At 33.4% G+C, this 21047-nt stretch overlaps 1 protein-coding gene across 4 annotated transcripts in view; it reads right to left on the bottom strand.

Annotated features, from left to right (window-relative positions):
• Positions 1-773: 773 nt before the first annotated feature.
• Positions 774-21047, bottom strand: part of LOC118268666 (ADP-ribosylation factor GTPase-activating protein 1) — a 112050-nt gene continuing 91776 nt past the window's right edge. Inside the window, exons 4-10 of one of the 4 annotated variants that reach the window (XM_035583242.2) lie at positions 20869-21020; positions 17340-17430; positions 16150-16242; positions 12221-12343; positions 9876-10006; positions 8929-9106; positions 774-3106 (exon numbers count right to left, since the gene is read on the bottom strand). In XM_035583242.2, coding sequence (XP_035439135.1) covers positions 8938-9106; positions 9876-10006; positions 12221-12343; positions 16150-16242; positions 17340-17430; positions 20869-21020 — 759 coding nt within the window. In that variant the 3' untranslated portion in view covers positions 774-3106; positions 8929-8937. The remainder of the gene's footprint in view (positions 3107-8928; positions 9107-9875; positions 10007-12220; positions 12344-16149; positions 16243-17339; positions 17431-20868; positions 21021-21047) is intronic. The other 3 variants (XM_035583255.2, XM_035583250.2, XM_050704010.1) reach the window with 3 other exon arrangements.

The raw sequence follows: 21047 nt of genomic DNA, 5'->3' as shown, positions 1-21047 counted from the left end.
TTGATGATTAGTAATTGTAGAGAGCCCTTTCTTTTACCCCTGATGAGACAAGCAGCTATAATCGTTTTCTACATAACTATATTATGTATAACTTTTAACAGCAATAGTCTACACTAGTATGGGTAATTTGATGTAACCCCATAGAGTATGTATACCTACATTTTATTTAGAAACAATATAATAAAATGTGTGCCTATTAACAAGTTCCTTCACATTAAATGACACTACTCACTATTAGATAATAAATAAAATATGTACAATATCAAAGCTAAGAGGTTTCTCTTATCATAATTGCTGATGTCTATACTGACCTACGATGAAGGAAAACCCTTTGAGAAAATCTTGCTTGGTTCGGATCTTTGAAAATCCTTTTCATCTTGTTATAGTTGATTTGTTAATGATTTACGTAGTATCACGCTATTTCGGAAATTCTTGAGATATTATATATTGTAATCCAGTTATTACAAACTCATTATATTAATTCGATATGACTTAGGAATCGATCATAAACAGCATTCGATCTTATTTAACTCTCACTATGTTGCCTGTTACAATTGACTTATTAGATTGTGTCGACTATAATTTCCACGTATTCTTGCATGGTACGACTTTAACCTCAATGTATTCTTGCAGTCTAGGCATGGTAATTGATTTAATTACCTTCCCCTTACGAAAACAGAACTTTTTTACCCAGCAGCAACAAATAGATATGATAATGGATCGTTAACTATATTATGTTCATAAAGGATTTCATTTATAAAATAAAACAGAAATTGAGTTTAATCTAGATTTATTATTAATAATGAATCAAGCAAATTTGAATTACTACTATCATAATATAGCCAACAGTGAGCCTATATTAGGTTACCAGACATAACAAACCTTAAAAATATAATATAAATAACAATATGTAGTACTTTAGTACATAACATAATTTTACAGATACATATTGATCTTAGTTACAGAAATATGGGAAAAATTACGACAAAATATGGTACCTAATAAAAAAAAATAGAATAATACCTAATAATCAAAGTTTATATTAAAAATAAATGGAATAAAAATAAGCCCCATCCAGCTGTGTCATCCCCACCTAAATCTATTCCTATTTTTGTACAACATTGTAATCTCAAAACACAGCGTGGATAAGGCTTAATCGATGTCGATAAATAAATGTAAAGAAAATTTGCAAAATACTTATTTTAGTTCGTTAAGAGGAGGACGGTAAGAGTCAGGTTAAATATATTAAAAAAGATAGAACTATAGACTCATCTATCGACATCGAATGGCAACTTTGGATTAAATACAACAATAATCAGAAACGTATGGAACGTAACCGACCATAAAAAAATAAAAACCGAGAGATTACAAATTTATTTTAGTAAACAATTATGCTAAATGTCTTTGTAGACGGAATATGGGGCAGATGGTCCGCCGATCTAAACTAAAAACGGTACGTTCAAAATTGTCTAACTTATTCATAAATGCATTCCATTGTCGGTATGATGTTCAAATCTATAATTATTTCGATCTCGTTTAGTGGGCTCATAATGCAACCAGTATTTATCTATTAATGTGATGCAATTTATCCGGCGTCGAACATGATTTGATATGTTAAACGCAATAGTTGCAATGAAGAATCTATTTATTAAAGTTAAAGTATATTCAACTTCAATATAGGCTATATATAACGCCTAGACTTTCAATCACTCCACACGCAAGTACAAAACGTGCATCCCTCAAAAACCCATTCTTACACCTTATATACTAACAATGTGATTAATATAGGCCAAGCTACTCAAATTTAGGCCAGTACAACTTTCTAATCGGACTTCGACCAAAGGGCATTATTACGGAAAAAATGGAACTTAAGAAATTGTTAATACAGATAATGAAACAAGAAAAAAGCCCTCGTGTTGTTTCTGGACGAAGTGTCACGACGTCAAGATGGTGGGAATTACATCGGCGCCATATTTGATTATTTGACGTTTGATTGATCGGCCACATCACACTTTTTAAAGAAAAACAGTAGAAACAATAAGGATAAATTGGAAAATCGATCAATTAAAATACATAAAAGATAAATTTGTTCTAAATCAGTAATCCGATTTACAATGAAGCTTTTCACGCATACTTTGTTGAACGCAGTAAACGTACAATGTAATAAAAAAAATAAAAAGTCCTCCAATTGACAATTTAGACACAGCCTCAAATACATAGCCGCGGTTTGAAGAGATGTTAAAAATTCGTTGCACATTAGAAACCAGCGGTTATTTTGGAATGTTCTAATCAAAGTATTTCCGAATACATTGCGTAGTTTACTTTATGCGTAAAACTTTCTGTGTAACAAAAGCATCAGTGTATAACAAATTACTATGTAATCGACATTGTGTATGGAATCTATACGACTGTAAAATCAAATACAACTATAGTTGGGTCGTTATAAACGTGCGAACGTCAAAGGAATGTGACAATGTCACACAACTCGCAAAGTAGTAAGTGTGAGCGAGAGATCAGATAAAAAATACTTATGACAGATCGCACGTTAATGGCCGCAGTATAATAAATATCCAGCCCCTTCAGCAGTTTTTATCTCCCATATTGTTCAGATAACTTGTGTAAAGTATACTATTGGAAGAGCCGACGAGATTGTTCCATAAGAATATTACAATCATTTGTTCAGATTTATTTACAAAGGTTTTGTTCAGGCTAATAAAGTTCAAACAATAATTTTGTTGAATAATTACATTTAATTGTTTCTCGATATAGTTTGGTATTCTGTTGAAGTCGTGCTGTATTTTCATTTACTGTCGTATAAATTTTACATAAGCATTAATTATTTATCAATCTTTTTACAAAACTTCTGTTTCATTGGACTTTCGACAGTCGAGACCCTGTCTTCCGTTATAAGATGAACAATATACATTTAAATGTATTTCCATGTAGGTACCTATTACGTTAGCTTTTAACAACTCTTCTGAACATATTGCAAATGTGATACACAGTCGATATTTTAGAACGAAATAGAATATAGTAAATCATGTAGGTGTGACGTGGACACAAAATGGCAGCCTTCTGGTCGCAGCAGCCTTAGTCGGAATGGAAGCTGAAACGAGATAAAACATATATTAGTTTCATGAATTAACTGTTGGTATATTAGCACACAACAATTTGTAAAATAGACAAATTAACGATAAATTCAACCTGAAAAAGAAAACAGATTAGTTTGAGCTTGATAAGTATATTTGTTTGTCTAAGGACCGATGTATATATTTTTTTTAAAGACCGATATTTCATCAACAGACAATTTTGAATTGTAGAATAAAATTGACATTTGACAGTTGACGAATTGTCAAATATTCAAAATTATTCTTCCGATATTTTTTTTCTGGTGATGGAAAAATCGGTTATTAATATAGCCTAAGGGCGAGGACAAAAACATTACGTTGCATTAATCTACGAGACCCTATACCACAATAAAAGCTTTCGTTTTTTTGCCCACCAGATAGCGCTACTGTAGCGTTAGATCTCTGCCCAATGACTATAGCTGTGTATCAATGGTTTCACACTAGCTAATTATTATCTATTAGACAGCCAGACAGAACGTTACACTAATGCGCTATCATATAACAAAAATATAACAGTAGCCTCATGTAGCCTCATTGTATTGCTATAGGTACATCATAGATTTATTACGTCTATACAACGTAGGTAATATTGTGTCCTCACTATTACCCCTTGAACAAATTAGTTTGATATCAGATATAGTCTATATCTACAAAATAAATAGTAACATTATGTAGTATTTTTTGTTACATTCGCAATATTCGCTATTGTCAGTAAACGGAAAGTTTTGCTAAATTAATTGAATGCTGAGCCAGAGCGGGCCGCTAGCTTGACACAAGTTTTGCTATTTATAGTCTATTCACAATAGCATTAGACAGAAGTAAAAAAATATTATTTTAGGATTATTTTTTATAAAAGTAACGTATAAGTACCATGGCGCTATAGGTAAAGCTGGATGGAAATCTTTGAACATTAGCATTAGCATGTTGGACGCCTCTATATATAGATATTTACTTCCAACTGTAAAATGTTCGAAGGGGTAAATCTTTACAGATATACATGTTAAAACCTTAAAAATTGTGTGATATATTCTTATTATTAATTACATTTATATTAATAAATGATCCACAAAATGATGCTTTCAGCATCTAAAACTTGGGATAAGTTTAATAATGAATACCCTGCTAAGAAAGAGAGGGTCAAACAATGTAGACAAAGTCGTTTTTATATTTGTATGAATGTTATAAATAATTTTCCATGTCATAATGAAATCATAATTTATGAAAATAGGAAATTTAATTTAAAAATAAAATTAATGTTGTTTGCACCTAGTTTTATGTACTTCTTTTTTCTAATGCAGAAGTAAATAGACTATAATAGCAATTATAAACTAAGATGTTAGTAAATTGTTAGTAAATTAGACTTCTTGTTATTAGTTACATTATAACAATAAGTCTTACACAATACACTAACTGTCATACTCAGAGACATGGTATCATTTTAATGGTTACTTAACCCAGTCCCTAGCAATTGTTTTCAAAACAAAATCATCACTAAGGAATAGTGTAAGTAAACATAATCAAATGCTTCTGAGTACAGCAGTAAACCTTTTCATGATCTATTTATTTACATTTCTATATATCTAACCTATTCATTAGCAAATTGAAGGAAAAAATATTAAAATGTCAATAACCTTACCCTAAAGAAATGTCATTTAAAAAAAAACACAACAAAATAAATGCTACGGCCAAGACATCCGCCAAGACATCAAGCGAACCCATCTGACAATTTTAAATATTATATTTACAACTCTAATCAATAGATAATAAGGTTGAAACTTATTGACAGATTTTTTACAACACGTGTACCACTACATTTGCATAGCCTGTACTTACATTGATCTATTTAAATCTGATAGAAGGTACATATAATGTAATACATAACACCCACTTTATCTATCTGAATCCCATTGACCTATGTATCAACAAAACATTTCCAGCCAGTTACAATAACTTATTAGAGATTAAATTTTGACACATTTTCTATGTAATCAATGCCAAAATTTTCTCTACTAGCCGAATCTATTGTCCATTCGCTTCTGTATTAGACAAAAGAGATTCATAGACGCAAATGTGACATGCTTTATTTTTTTTAAGTTGAAACTGTTTTAATAAATAATCTTAACTTAGGTTTTGATTTTATTGTTAAGTGAGATCTAAACTAAATAAAACACAACTTGAGTTATAACATTTAAAAATATGGTGTGTCAGGAACGCTTATCCTTACACGTCCATAATATTTTTACTCAATAAAAGGCAACAAGAAAATTATATGATAAATGTGCCAGATCAGTCTGTCAATGTGTCAGATCTGGGGACTATCAGATCAGTACAGCCTTTATTTTTTTTAGGTTTTTGTACATACATAGACTCTCGTTTATATGTAAAAAAATGTCAAAGCACATTATGCGTATAATGCTACTTTTATTACAAAGTGTACCCTACGCCAAAATAAACCTCTTTTGAATTGCTCCGCGAATGGAATATAGATATTATAAATTAATATGTTACTGAAACTGGCCCTCTATGGTTTGTTTTGCCTAAAACCATTTAAATTCTTATGAAACGCAGTCAGGAAATAGCTACCCGCCTAATAGATATCTACACTCAAACTTATACCAAAAGAATTTGTTCCTGAAATTATGTCAAAAACAATTCTAGACATTATACTAAGTCACTATAAGTTCTAAAATCTATTGTGTGATAATATATTATCAATCTGTAATGCAATATATGTTATATATAAATAAGGTTTACTGTTACGTTGCGTCACTTGACGAATACACGCATTCTTCAAAAATTGTGTAACGCTGCCGCTTCGTGGCAAACGTTTGTCATTTGTAGGCCGTCTATTGTTAGTGAAGGATGTATGCAATCGTCAAATGACGCAACGTAAACAGCTACCCTAACGTGCGATAATGAATCTTATTATTAAGGCAAAAATGCTTAAGTATTAATATAATTGTTTACCAGATATTGGCAACTTACATTGAGTCTTGTCGAGGGTGTCGAAAAAGCAGACCAAGGGTCTACATATTTAACTGAGACCAGACAGCAGCAAGAGAGAGAGAGAGAGAGAGAGGGCGAGAGAGAGCAAAAGAGATAGAGAGAGCGAGCGAGAGAGAAGAGAGAGAGAGAAAAAAAAGAGAGAGAGAGAGAGAAAAAAAAGAGAGAGAGAGAGATTGATCACCTGCCATACCAAACCTATATTATTCATGATGACAACAATTTACATATACCGTATATACGAAACGGTTATCTGCGAATCAAACAGAGATTGGCTTTGGTCATAACTTTAACTATGTATCACCAATATCTGGATTGTTAGCAAATAGTATTCACACATATAAGTATGGCATTAATACCTCCACCTCTCAATTATAATAAACCCAATTTTGAGCTCAGTTAAACAATTTTCAATTATTATACTTTGTGTAAGAATACACAGGCTGGATTTGCTTTCAAATTAGTAATCCCCCTTTTATTGGTAAATAATATTTAGTATCTTGCACAGCAAAATTCAATTGAAATGACGCTCTATAATAACATTTTTCTAAGATAAAATAAATGTATGATTTAAATAGCCTAGTGTTTTGCAAGCGCTGTTGATAACTAAGTTATGTTATGACTATGATTTTGATGACCACAACTACTAAATAATTAAAATTAAAATTGTTTAACTTAGCTATAAATTGGGTTTATTATAAAATCTGGACTTTAACATTAGGTTATTTTGGATGTTAATATTCTAATGGATGTAACGTTGTTATTTGAGGCAAGCGACCAACATTACTATGGGGCTGTAACTTAAAATTGGGACTTGGCTACTTACCTCAATATGAATATTAGGCATTATACAGCTGAGAATTTACTAGTTTTGTTATAGAAAATGTTACTAAAATACCACATTCATTAAATTTATTGAAAAGTTTGTCATATGTTTTAAATAGAAAGAAGCAACGAAAAATTGGTCACGTCACGTTCACCTTAAACCCGTGGTGCAAACCGAGGGATTTATAGCAGATGTGTCATGTTTGGACTCATTGTAATGGTCTCAGTGTATAGGAATCAGATAATTGGTAATTATTTGAATTTTGAACCTGTAAGTGTTAATCTTTTTAAACCTTAGAATCATTTATGTGGTATTTCACAGTAGAATTTTCGGATGTGTCATGGGTACGAATGAATATAATATACAAGTTCACATAAACTTGACCCCCAGACCACACAAGAATTTGTGGCTCACACAGAGTTGCTCCGTGCGGGTATTGGACCCGCTACACAATGCGCGGCAGCCGATCATATATATTATGTTCTTTTTATGACTACTTAGGAATAAATAATATTAACTGATTCCTTTGCATGACGATTAGTCATTTTCTATAACAAAACTAGTTTTTAGGGACAATATATGAAACATTACATAAAATATTATAATAATAATGATTTATTGCAATATAATATCAAAAATATTATATAATACTTACAATATATTACATATATTATGGCTATCGATTTATATAAACATTGGATACAAAAATATTATAAAATATCTAGTTTCTGCCCAAAAGTTAGTACAATTTTCCATTTTTGTGTTATTTCAATAGAAATTACTCGCAACGGAAACGAACTGAAGGTTTTTGCAACCTTGGACAGTTTTTGTCCAGTTTTAGTGCCAATGAGACAAAGGTCCTTCTTCCTTGAAAGAGTTTAAGGTAAGGTAAGATAAGGTAAGGTAAAGTTATTCTTCATTGAACAATCTCAAACTATATTTAAAGTAGGTATGATGTCCAATTTTTTCCTAGGCATTTCCCCTGATTGTATTGCTGGTTTAGCATTATTACAGGGTAAATTCCAGGGTAAATCAAATATGCATAAACATCATTGCACTAGGAGTATAGCATATTCGCCAATTTATTTAATCAAATTAAAAGTCTTGATTGGCGCACCTAATAATGAGGAGGAAAAAAGGAGAAAATATTAATTTTAAGCACAAGTACTAGTTTATGTCAATCAAAACTATAAATCATAGTAATATATTCTTCTGACAAGAAGAAAAAGAAAATATTATTTATAGGTAAAAAAAATAAATAATTTAAAACATGAAACTTTCAAGAAGTTCAATGGTGTAAAAGGCATCTGCAAATTATGCAGGAATATAATCATTTAAATTTTGAATAAATTTGTTCGTTTCGTTTACGAGTCATTCCACGTGAAATATCTTTAAACTAACCGTATATGTGTGTGACAAATCATATACTAATACTAAGAATAGTACGCAGGCCAAATGACCTCTTTACAAAAGTTAAATCTTATTCACAGAACGTTATACCGCCTAGCTACAGAATGCCTCCTCCAACCCAAATTGATTAGTAAACAAAGCATTACACAGCTTTGAAGGAAAAATCAAGAAACTGTTAGTATCAGGAAGTCTCTAATAATGAAGAAGGCCTATTGAGAAATAGGCCTTGAAAGTCAAGTCACACAGACCAACACCAAACTACATAGAGTTAATCTGACGACTAGTGAAAACAATCCCAAAATACCAAATACCAACGACCAATATATGGAAACATTGCAGGGCTTGTATATACATACATAATATAGTAAATACTCGTATATTTTATGGATATATTATATACATGTTACTTTGTTATATATGGACAGCTACGAGAGCATAGGGAGACCCACTCGAGGTAAGAATGGATGGCGATCGTGAAGTGATTCTAGTCGGGTTAGTACTGCGATGGGGACATGTAACCTCCACCCACATTCAGGCATGATGTTCTAGCGCGGTGTATACCTTGGCAGCTTAGTTGTTAAGCCAATCCCAAGAATCCTCATCTGATGCATTCTTCTTTTTTATGGTGAGGTTCTTTATGTCCGGCGGTGGACTGGACACGCCCACTTGCGATAGATCGCGGGTGTCCATGTTGTTTCTGGCTGCAACCGACTCTTTCCACGGTTGCAACTGTTCGTTCCTGGAAATTTCATTTTGTACTGTGTTACATAGAGCCTATTCCGCCATGGATCGATGGGCCAAAGCATCACCACCAGGCGTAGGGTTGGGAATCTGCTTGTTTACTGCAAATGTGTTAAAAACATGTACGAAAGGAATGTTATAAGGGACAAGTTAAGGAACCGCAAAGAATACGAACGACCCAAACTAACCAGCAGCAGCAAGCAAACAAGCCACCAGCACCAATTGGAACAGCAACGCAGCTGACAGACCTCTAATGAACGCATCATCTTACAAGCTTTGAACCTTATCTGTACTGGAATTGAAGACTATTTCCAATAACGAACATTTTCATGCACGTTGTTGAAATTGTAAATTTTAATTTATATTTCTTTATTTTAGTTTTAGGTCATAGTAAGTTGTACATATTTATAGTAAGTTGTACATATTTATTTATTACTTATTTAAGTTTTTATTTTAATGTGTCCTTGCATTTTTAGACTTTTTTAGAATTATTCCATCATGTCACATGCAAATAAATAAGTTTGAGTCTCTTATGTCAGTGTTTTCTTTTTCAGACACTTATGATTCTTGATTTCAAATCTTGGGTAATATAGAAAAAAACTGTAATTAGTTTTCAAAATCATTTTAAAAAATACTTATATAAAACTTTAAATGTTTCAGGTAAAATTTCAGTTTAAATGAACAGAAGAGCGTCAATTTATCCCAGACACTCAGAAACTTGTTAAGCTGGAAGCAGTGTGCCTGCAGTATAAAAGTTTTATACATACCAAGACGCATGGGGCTCCGAGGTCGACGTCTTCATAGCACCGTAACCAGTCTGGTATGAGCCGGTCACTTCCGAAGCCCTGCGTTGCTCGGTGGCTCCCGACAAAGTACTCCAACCGGAGCGGTTGTTTACCTGTCGATGACACATGTAAAAATGTATTTAGCAAATATATTGTCCACTTTCACCCAGACGGCCGACTGGTTAGTGAATATTAGTACAAGCAAACAAACAGGACAACCATTTTCCCGCTGGACATACGTCTACCCTCTTCAGAAAAAAACTTGTCTATACGATAACAGATCTACTCTGATTCAACGAAAAACTAAGTTTCATCCGAAACTTTGCAGATTTCTTACCACAATACCATTAAATAATTCGTAGTTTCGTTAAATAAGCAGAAATTAGTATGAGATGTACAGACTGATGTCAAAGTTTTTAGAACCCTACGCTTATTGCAGTAGGTCTACTATGGTTTCGAATGCGAAGTTTCGTTTGATTTTCGGCCGCAACCGACGTTTTCGGAACAATGGACAACCTTCCTGAAATAAAATGAACGAATAAAATGAAGATAAATAAATAGGTATATTTAGAATTAAAAATAAAACGTCGTTTAGTAGTATTTTCTTTTTGTAATAAAATTACTTAAAATATTTTTATTATATTTTCAAAACCAATCCTATTTATTTATCTTCATTTAATTTTATTTTAGATCACGATAGTTGTATGGTCCGAAACGTCGTTTTCGGGTGCAAATCAAACGAAACTTGGCACTACTATCGCAATGATAGTGAGATCTGCCTGCGTTGTCGATTCCCACACGAAATAGAACAAATAAAAGTTAACTTACGTTAGCGTTTGTCTCTCTCAGCTAAGACATACATTTTTTTTGAGGTGGTAAAATCGTCCAATTTCTTCTCCTACCTTGGGTGAGGCGAGAGCGTGTCGGACGCTTACTGACTAAAACCACCCCGTTCCTACTCCTGCTTCTACTCTTCGAGCCGCAAAGCAATCCGCGGCTTCATATGTTACTCGGAAAGAGTCACATTGGTACTTGCCGTTGGTAGGTCTCATGCATGAGAAGCGTCTCAAATATCCGGGCAGCTAAGACTTACTAACGGCCAATTCCAATAACCTATCTATCGGTAGATTTGCTTTACTGGAGATAGTATTTTGACATAAGCTCCATACAAAATGTGTCAAAATTCTATCTCTAGTAGGCAAATGTACCGATAGGTAGGTTATTGGAATTGGCCGTAAGACGACTGTGTTTAGTTATACAAACTCTTACCTAAGTAACGTCAATCTCTCGAAACTTCGAAAAATATCACCCAGCAACGAGAAAAATCCCGTTCTCAACCGAAGAAGAGATATTGCAACTTACCAAATAAAAAATCAGAATAGCATTTTTATTCCGCGAGTTCCTGCTGCTTTTTTAACTGTTACAGAACAACTATAGGACTATCAGTACCCTTAGTACCTACGAGTTTGCTTTACGTTGAACGAAAACGAAACGAGTGCACGTTGAACGCCAATGAACCAACCAATCGTGTCAAACGCGCTTTTGATTCGATCTCGTTAAACGTAAAACAAACTCGTACTAAGCCCTCAGATACCACCAGAATTTTTCAAATTACTTCGAAAGGGCGTACTAAAAAGTACACAAACAAACACTCAAGTTTTAATGTGTTAGTAAAGCTGTAGGTGTTATCGTATACTCTTTGGTTTGTAGGATGTTAGTAGAAGTACATATTGTTAGTTTGTTAAACGGCCAGTCAAAACTAGCCAACTGCAGACATAATAGGTGCACAAATATCTGTGTCCAAATGTAGGTCCAACCTGTGTTCCCGAGTCTCAAGATCTAAAGGAATAATAATCCCAAAAGGTCGAAGAGAAGATCACACAGGACCTTTACCTGATTTCAAATAACGCCAACTTTTTCGGCTTCGGTCTTCTGGACGTAAATTTTGTTATGGATTAACCAATTCCTTTTTGACTGACCCGGGGATCGAACCCCAAACCTCATGGCTGGGGTTGTACACAAACCACTGAACCAACAAGGTAGTCAAGTCAAAAGAATAAATATTAATAGCTTATCAGAATTGGAAATTGTTTTTCCAGAAGCGATACTGCACCTGATCATAGTTGAATTTCCAGAAACACGATATTTTCAAATACGTTTACAGCTCCAGAGCTGAATGCGTATTGTCGTAGCAGAAATTCTCCCTTGTTGGCGACTCTTCAATCGCTTAGTTTTTATTCACGTAGTGTGAATAAAAAAGCCTCATTGCAGTCATGAAAGTGAGTCCACAATAGTTGGGACTGGCAATGTAAATCCAAATGTCTCACCCTTTCGGTTACGGTAGAAGCCATCTCTGTCACTTTCTGCGATGCGATGCTTCCGTAACGCACGGCGCTCTCAGTAGCGGTGCGAGCGGCTTTGCTGACAGATGAAGTAAATAGGGACCATCCCTGGAAAACGTGGAACGAGGGGCTAAAAATAGCTGACAAAGTGCATCAGGTGCACATGCAAATCGTCACACAGACGAAGATTATTCATTGTGCAAGCCTTTATATACACGATCGTGCTGATATTTTATGCAAAGCAATGTACCATTTACGATACAAGGGAGTTTTCTATCAAGGTTAAATTGATAGAGCAAACTTGAAAGCAGATGATCATGGACAAACTTAGCAGAGGCTTTGTGCACACACGGGCAGTGATAAGGATTAACATAGCTCGTAGATTTAATTAATTCGTTGCTATAAGGTTGTCTTAAATTTTAGTTCGAATAATAGTTATCAGAGTGTTAACCTACAAGTAAAATACTGTATCTTGGTTTGATGACTGTTGTAATCAAAAATGTTCATGAGATGACGAAATCGCATTCCAGCAAGGTGCCTTACTTTCCTAAGAGCTTAGTAATGGACGATGAACTTTATGCATTCTTCAAGTAGTGGCGAAATTATTATTATTAATGAAATATTAATAGACTACAGAGGTAGTGAAATGCTACAGACTGCAGTGTATGTACCACCAAACCGCATGCCAGAACCGCGGGCGCACTTTCGGTCAGTAATTAAATTGAAGTTCTACATTTAGATCCTACTACTTATTACTATGAACTACAGGTAAAGGAGTTCACGAGAAATAATTATTAATCTGGTTGAACTGACGCGTACGATGACCTTACGGTACCTAATATACGTAAGTATATTAAACAACACACAAATTCTTGACAAAATTGAAATCAAACATGACGTTACTATCAGTTGTAAAAGGGGAGGGACCGCGATTTTTAGGACGTTTATTATTGTATGAGTTGCAGTTAAAGAATAATGTCTGACAGTCAGTAAAATGAACGTAGGTACTACTAGCTTCATCTGTCCATATTTGTACATAAAAATGTAAATTGTAAAATCAATATTTGACAGTGATATTTTTTTTTTCATAAATATTGACTTTGACATGCTGTATTTCATTTCATAGCTGCACGCGCCGCGACTGACGCTCATTTTACTGACTGTCAGTAACAGTAGTAGGTACTACTAGCTTCAACTGTCCATATTTGTAAGAAATAGAATAACCATCTATTTTAGGAATTATATCTAACTAGCTTCCGCTCGGGTCTCCATCCGCGGATGTCGGTCTTCGCGTGGGTGTATTTCCCCATTTTGAGTAATTCTGACAATGACATCTTATAAATATCTATTAGACCCAAATACGACTAGGCCCATAATAATTAAGGAGGTCCCTCTATTGAACTACTGCTGTTGAATTCGCGTTACCATGTAGCAGTAAATGAATACCGACAGTGACGAAAAGTTTGCAAAAATAAAAAAGTGATCGTGACAATGCGACATTGTTAGTGAGCTCGTCCGGAATATGAACATCAAGATTTCTCGTGTGTTCGCGGTTCTACAGAACAACGTCTATAGATAAAACTGAAAAATTAAGATTCTTTTTCTATGTATTTTTCCAGGATAAAAAGTACCTATCCTATTTTATGCCCAGGATAATAAGGTAAGTATAATTATACCAAGTTTCATTGAAATCGAACCGTTACCTTTCACGTGATGCCTGAACATATAGACAGACAGACAAAAAATCACATATTTGGGTTTGGTATCGATCGAGTAACACCTTCTGCAATTTATTTTTTCAATATTTTCAATGTACAGAATTGACCCTTCTACAGGTTTATTACCTACTAGCTTTTGCCCGCGACTTCGTTCGCGTGGAATAGTGACTTCCGGCAAATTTTTGGTTTTAACCACATAGTTCCCGATCTCGCGGGATCTCTTCAAAAATGAGATGTGGAAGATATTCCAGGGAACTCTTCAAAAATCAACATAATGAGCTCTGCGTTTGAATTTAATAGATGTATACTCACTTAGGGCATTGAAAAAATAGTTTAAAAACGGACTTAAACTAACTTAAAACTAAAGAAAGCTACGAATTACGAATTTATAACAATTAAAAAAGAAACTATATTACAACCTATCCTCTATGCTATAATAACCAAGCTTAAACTAAATAATTTAAAAGAAACGACTTAAATCTAATCTAATTAATTTATAAATTAGACTTACAATTTTATTAAAAAAACTAACTACAGTAACTACTAATAATCGATATCAAACTAAACCTACGTTTAATAGTTTAACCAAAAAACCAGGAAAACCCAACAAATAAACTTATTAATTGACAAATACAACGAAACCAATTTAGAATATACGAAACAGCAGGACCACTACAGACAAATAATCATACGACTGATAATACACTTTTTCTACGATAGTACCGAAGCGCTCGGCCGATACCCAACCAAATGAATGTAACGAAACCATAGCGCGATCTATTTCGATCCCAACGCCATCTATCGAGGATAAAGACAACTTGGATTATTTATTTATACTCCGTTCGGGCATTTTCTTTGTACTAAAAGTTTAATTATATTGATATTATTTTTTTCATACCTTTTTACTATTTATTTACTTTTTTCGATGAATTAAAACAATAACATGAACCGAAGTCGTGTAACGATCGACATAGAATTATCTATACTCCGTTAGAGCATTTTCTTTGTACTAAATGTTTTATTATATTGATATTATTTTTTTCATACCTTTTTACTATTTATTTACTTTTTTTCGATAAATTAAAACAATAACATGAACCGAAGTCGTGTAACGATCGACATAGAATTATTTATAAATAATTTATTTCTTATTTTTATTTTTTGATTTTTGAAATAAAAATATATCTATGTCCTTTCTAAGGTTCTAAACTATATCTGTACCAAATTTCAACCAAATCCGTCAAATAGTTGCGGAGACTAATGGTATAAGCATAGAATGTTCGACGTGATTCTTTAATTTGACATAACTTTTTTATTTATGAACCGATTGACATGAAACAAACACTAAATGTAAATTTAAGCATCCCATAATATATTCGTGAAAACCGCATCCAACTCGGATCAGCCGTTTCTGAGATTAGCGCGCACAGACGAACAGACAAACAGACAAACAGACAAACAGACAAACAGACAAACAGACAAAAAAAAAGTTAATTACATTTTTGGGTTCGACATCGACATAACAATAACCCCAGCTATTTTTTTTATTTTTATTTTCAATGTACAGACAGCACTTTTCTACGATTTTATTATATGTATAGATATGTATAAATACTATCAGAAAAACGTTATCTTTATGTGCGTGACTACATATAACAAGGGACCCAAAATAGCATTTTTTTTTTATTCAGACACATCTAAGGAACTATCATACAAAATTTGATTTGTGACAAAAATGAAAAAAGTATTTTTTTATCTAGAATATACCACAAGTGTAAAGAGAAAACTATCGTCACTTACAAAAACTAGCGTCTCCTCCCCTCCCATTGGCACTGATTGTTATAAACAGATGAAAGACATACGTAAGTTAAATATAGGTATACAAATTGTCAAAAAAGTAATTGCTTTCATCTCGTTATCGTCTCTCGTCTTTTGTGGGAGATGTTAGAAAGGTACACTATAATGATAATGTGGAATAGAGATTTCAGTAGATCACATGAGCTACCATGATGAGAAAAATTTTGTTCAAAGGAACATCCGTTCGGTCCGTTTATGAACGGATTTCAAAAGAAAAAAAGGCCTGAGTTTGAGAAGGAAATTATGATAGTTTCAAAGCATTAAGGTAAGTTCAGAAGGTCGTGCAACATACGACATGGTCATGAGAATGCTATAAACCTTATAAACTAGGGTACATACGATCTTTAATGATCGCCCGTAAGATTTCTTTTTCCGCGCCAAGAAACATTCTTTGTCTTCATTACGACGACGGCGCGACCGTCCGAACTTGCCCTTGATTAAAAAGTATACTTTTGTAACATGTCATAATATATCAACTGATCCTATCTTTATCCTAATAATAATTTCCCGCGAAATCACATAGGTACCTGCTATATTCTTGCGATTTCAAGTTAAAAAAATAAATAAAAGCTTCTTATTGTTTTAGTAAATACAGTAAACATATGCCTACAATGCAAGGAAACTATGAATTTCTAAAACTTTCTCTAACTACCTTAAAAAAGACAATTTATCTCCAACTCTAAACTAGCATCTTATACAACCCCTAAGTACAAACATCAATAGAACAGACTACAAATATTGGTTCCATCACAAATTCATGAAATGTGCACGCGATATTTCCGCGTATAGATTTAGCTCTAAGGTCAAAAGCCTAGGCAAAAACTAAGAACAAAAAACATGGAATGGGCCACGAATAAACCTAGGAGAAGCAAAATATTATAAAAACTTGCCTGAAACAAATGCTTTGATTGTTTACCATCAGGGGCTTAAATCTGTTAATACAACAGTTTCAAAATTGTATAGCATTGATTTTATAATTACAGATTTTGTCAAGTTTTGTTTGTGTGATTTTGATTATGAGACTGATTAATAATTTTAAACAATTTTTAAACTGTTGTATTAGCAGACTAAAGCCATATCAGCTGGTTTACGATTCTATATCATAAAAAACAGACACACATCTATGTAACTCCTTTGGCATAACAAACAACATGATTCCCTCATACCTGTTTTGACACTTGCACATTCGCGTTATAACCATAGTCAATACACAGGACGATGAACAACATATTATGTACGCAAATTAATTAACGAACGGTTCAAATAGAAAGACATTCACGTTAGCGATGCAATATTCTAAAATCCTTTTTTTTTTCAGATAATCATAAATTTTCCGAGACACACGTCATGTTTACTTTTCGTTCCTGTAATAAGGATACAGGAATATAGTATATAATGTATAGATCCAATATTCTCTATATAACGATGCAATACTGGATGTAAATGATAATCACAGGAAAATTAACTTCAATAAGTGAAAGTTTAAGCTTCGTTTAAATTAGCATTATCTATTACGATTTTATACTCACAGATGCAAGCGATGCTAAGGGGTTGTCCATCGTGTTCTCATGGCTAGGGCTCATGGGCATCGTCGGAGAATTCTTGGGGGACGCAGACCACCTGTTAACAAATTAAAAGTTGTCGTTATTGGGTACCGCAAAACTACAACAAATAACATCTATTTTCACCAATTAGTAGGCGAAGCTGTATGTAACATGTATTTTATTTAGAATTTCTTACTAATATTATAAAATTTATAAATGGATTGCAAGTTTGTGTGTATGTTTGTTACTCAATCACTTTAAAGCGGCTGAAGATATCAGGATGAAATTTGGAACAGGGATAGATTATGATCTGGAATCGGCTACTTTTTATATCTAGGGCACTGAAACAAGTGTAAATATAGGTAGTGTGTAGTGAACACAATAATGTGAGATAGCCCGGAGGCTTGATACTAACCACTATTAAAATAATAGCAAAAAGAAGCGCAAAATAGCGATGATAATACAAATAACGATGTACAATAACTGGATGGACAATGCATGCAATCAATTAATTAAAATTGAGGCTGGTGTGGCCGGATACAGGCAGCTCCTAATATCTATGGGCGCAATCATCGGCTCAGTTTCCAACATATGTTCGGTCATCAATTGTGACCATGTAACTAGAGTCCGGATATTGTATGGACATGCGTCTATCTACAGCTGGTAACAAAGGGTCTTGGACGATTCCAGGTAGACCTAATTATTAAGAGTATTCCGACTTGTACCATGTGATGACAGCACAGTACAATACATTTGTCTCTTCTCCCATGGATATTGTAAGAGCTGACTTTAGGACATATCACACTTTAATGGCACAGCTCCAAGACAGCAATTAGCTTGTAATGTTTTGAATATTAAATTATAACATTATTTTATAACGTACATACAAAAATGTTACGCCGATGTAGATGTCAATGTTGTCATATCGATTTCATTTAATTCGCATTAGAAGATTGGAAAATTGTTGATTATTATAACATTTAGTTTGTACGCCCCCGTCAGTGTCTAGACTGAATTCCAATAAGTCTGGTATGAATATATACCACTTATAGAATATTAGAGAATTTTACTTGGAATTCGTTACGTAGGTGGGAACCATTACAAGAATCCTGCATTAAAATATGCAGTGAAAATATTACTGACAGGTAAAATTATAATTACGTAATTACCTATACTAGTGGTCGCCTAGTGGTCGAAATTCGACCATATTCGATTTAATTTACAATACCACTTTCCATACGTTCAAGGATAATTTTTATTTAACAAATTGCTATTAGTTTTGTGAAATTCAAATTAATATATTCCGGCGCATCATGAATAACCAAACCTCCTTCAATGAGAAACCTCTTTTCATATGAGACGTGAGAATATCATCGCAATGTCTGTCAATTTTGACATTTTGTCAAATACGATGCTATGCATGGTAGTGTGTGTAATGTTTTATTTATTGATTTAATGTACTTTATAAGTATTATTTTTGAAAAATATTAGCATTTTTCACTTCTCCTACACATAAACTATAAGTGTACCAAATTTTATGCTCCTACGTCCGCGCAATTTTTGTAAAAATGTTCCGAAAGTTTTTGCATCACGTATTAATATATAGATATTTGCATTTAAAATCAATGTTCAATCAAACTTTACAAGTTGGGTGAAATAGGAATCAATGCTTTAGCAGGACTTATTCGTCAACTCGGCCGCATTAAACTCGACCGCGCGGTCGACTTGGGAAGATTTGAATCTACCTATTATTTCATTGTGCATCTCGACCGTAGGAACATTCACTATGCGGTCGAGTCGACCCGGCGAGCGTTTGGTTACTGCTTACTTATTATTTTACGACTGAGTTCAGTAAGTTTATCAATTTACGAAAATGTGGACGTAAAATATTACAATTTATCTCCCGTTTAGAATCCTACGAAAGTTTATTAACTTCCTAGTAAATTTATAAACTTACGGATCTTGTTATTTTCCGGTGACATGTACACAAGGTTAAGCCTCACTGTCGAATTGGGACAATAATGTCATGAAAGTGTAGGCAGATTTTATAAATAAATATGAAAAAATAAATACATTTTTTTAAACTAATTATTTCATAAATGTATGTGCTTTTGATTGTTTTAGTGTCCAAACACACATACAGAAGGACTTTGAAGGCGTTAAAGGGGTCCAAAGTTTTTGCATCACGTATTATTAAATAGATAAATTTGTTAAAAGTTAGCCCTATATTAACTAAGGGTGTCCTAAAATCTAAGCTAAAGGATGTACTCCTGAAGGATGGTTTGCCGTCGGGCAGTGGTGGGCGGTGAGTTCTGTGTGTGTGTGACTGTGATATCATGTCTGTTGTATGTTCTGTCATATAAAGTGTGACAGGGACAGCAGCAGACAATTACAATAAACCACTAATGAATATGTTCAATTTAAGTTAATCATAAGTTCTTGTAATAAGTATGTTAAGTTTGTGTAGATAATAAAACGAGCGATTCTCGCCATCAAACTGAGAAGTTTGGCGAGCTAAACTGTAACACTTTAAAACTGTATTATAAATAAAAAAAAAACAATTCCAAGCACTTAATTAGCGTGTCATTGTCATGTTACTTCAGACTATCTCTGTGATTAGCAGATTAGTTAGTAAGCTTGCACTATGCTTAGTTTTGAGTACATACTGTACTCGGTTTGTGAATAACAAATATATTTTTATATAGATCGACACCAGCAATTTATACTACGCTAACTCGAAATTTGGTAAAAACGTTTTTTTATGCCAAGTTGCTTAAAATGTGTTTTTACATACGTCATAAAAATGAGAAGAAATATGCAAAAATAAGAAAGTTACAAATCTTATAAAACGCAAAAATAAGAAAGTTACAAATCTTATAAAACGCTAAGTAAAGGTACTTTTTGAAATCACTCGATTTATATTACGCCAACTATTATTAGCGGAGTGTGCGCGGGGATCACTTTGGTCAAAATCCGTGCAACACTGCACTAACTCATAGTTAGCGTAGTTTAGTGCGTTCGTGTGTATACTTGTTCGTTTGTAAAATGAACTACTTAGCGACTTTTACATAGTATATTATACTTATGTGTTAACGTCGATATAAATTAGTTTATTAATGGTACGTTGACTATTCTTTTTGTAAGTAAGTACATGTTCTTTATAAAAATATTGAAATATGCATCAGATGATTGATCATGCATTACGACCTCCCGTACTACACTACGCTAACATTAGTTAGACGTGTATAAGATGTAACATTTTTTTGATGAATTGCGTTTATATACGGCTAACTTGCGCTAAATAAAAAAATAGAAATAATTAAGAAAATATAAATATCAGATATTACAATGAATAAATAAAATATTAAGCATACCAAATTTCAAAAAAGTATCTTAATTAATGTAAAAGTTATGACGTTTTTCCCTTTAAACGCTCCTACTGTAAAGTACGCTTTTTTGAGTTAGCGTAGTATAAATTGCTGGTGTCGAGATATAAATTTAAGTAGGTACATACTGATAGCTGAGATCGTCCGAATCTGTGTAATTTACTGTGGCCGATTGGTCGGATGAAAAAAAATCTGAAGATCCCCACACGGCGCTTTTCTGGGCAATCTCCGGAATATAATCTTCTTCTGACCACTGTTTACCGTCGGCCATAAAAGATATCTGTAACAGAACAAAAAATATAAATAT

Source organism: Spodoptera frugiperda, chromosome 25, assembly GCF_023101765.2.
Source record: "Spodoptera frugiperda isolate SF20-4 chromosome 25, AGI-APGP_CSIRO_Sfru_2.0, whole genome shotgun sequence".
Taxonomy (NCBI): Eukaryota; Metazoa; Arthropoda; class Insecta; order Lepidoptera; family Noctuidae; genus Spodoptera; species Spodoptera frugiperda.
Note: the sequence above shows the minus strand (reverse complement) of the source record. Positions and strands in the feature narration are given on the sequence as shown.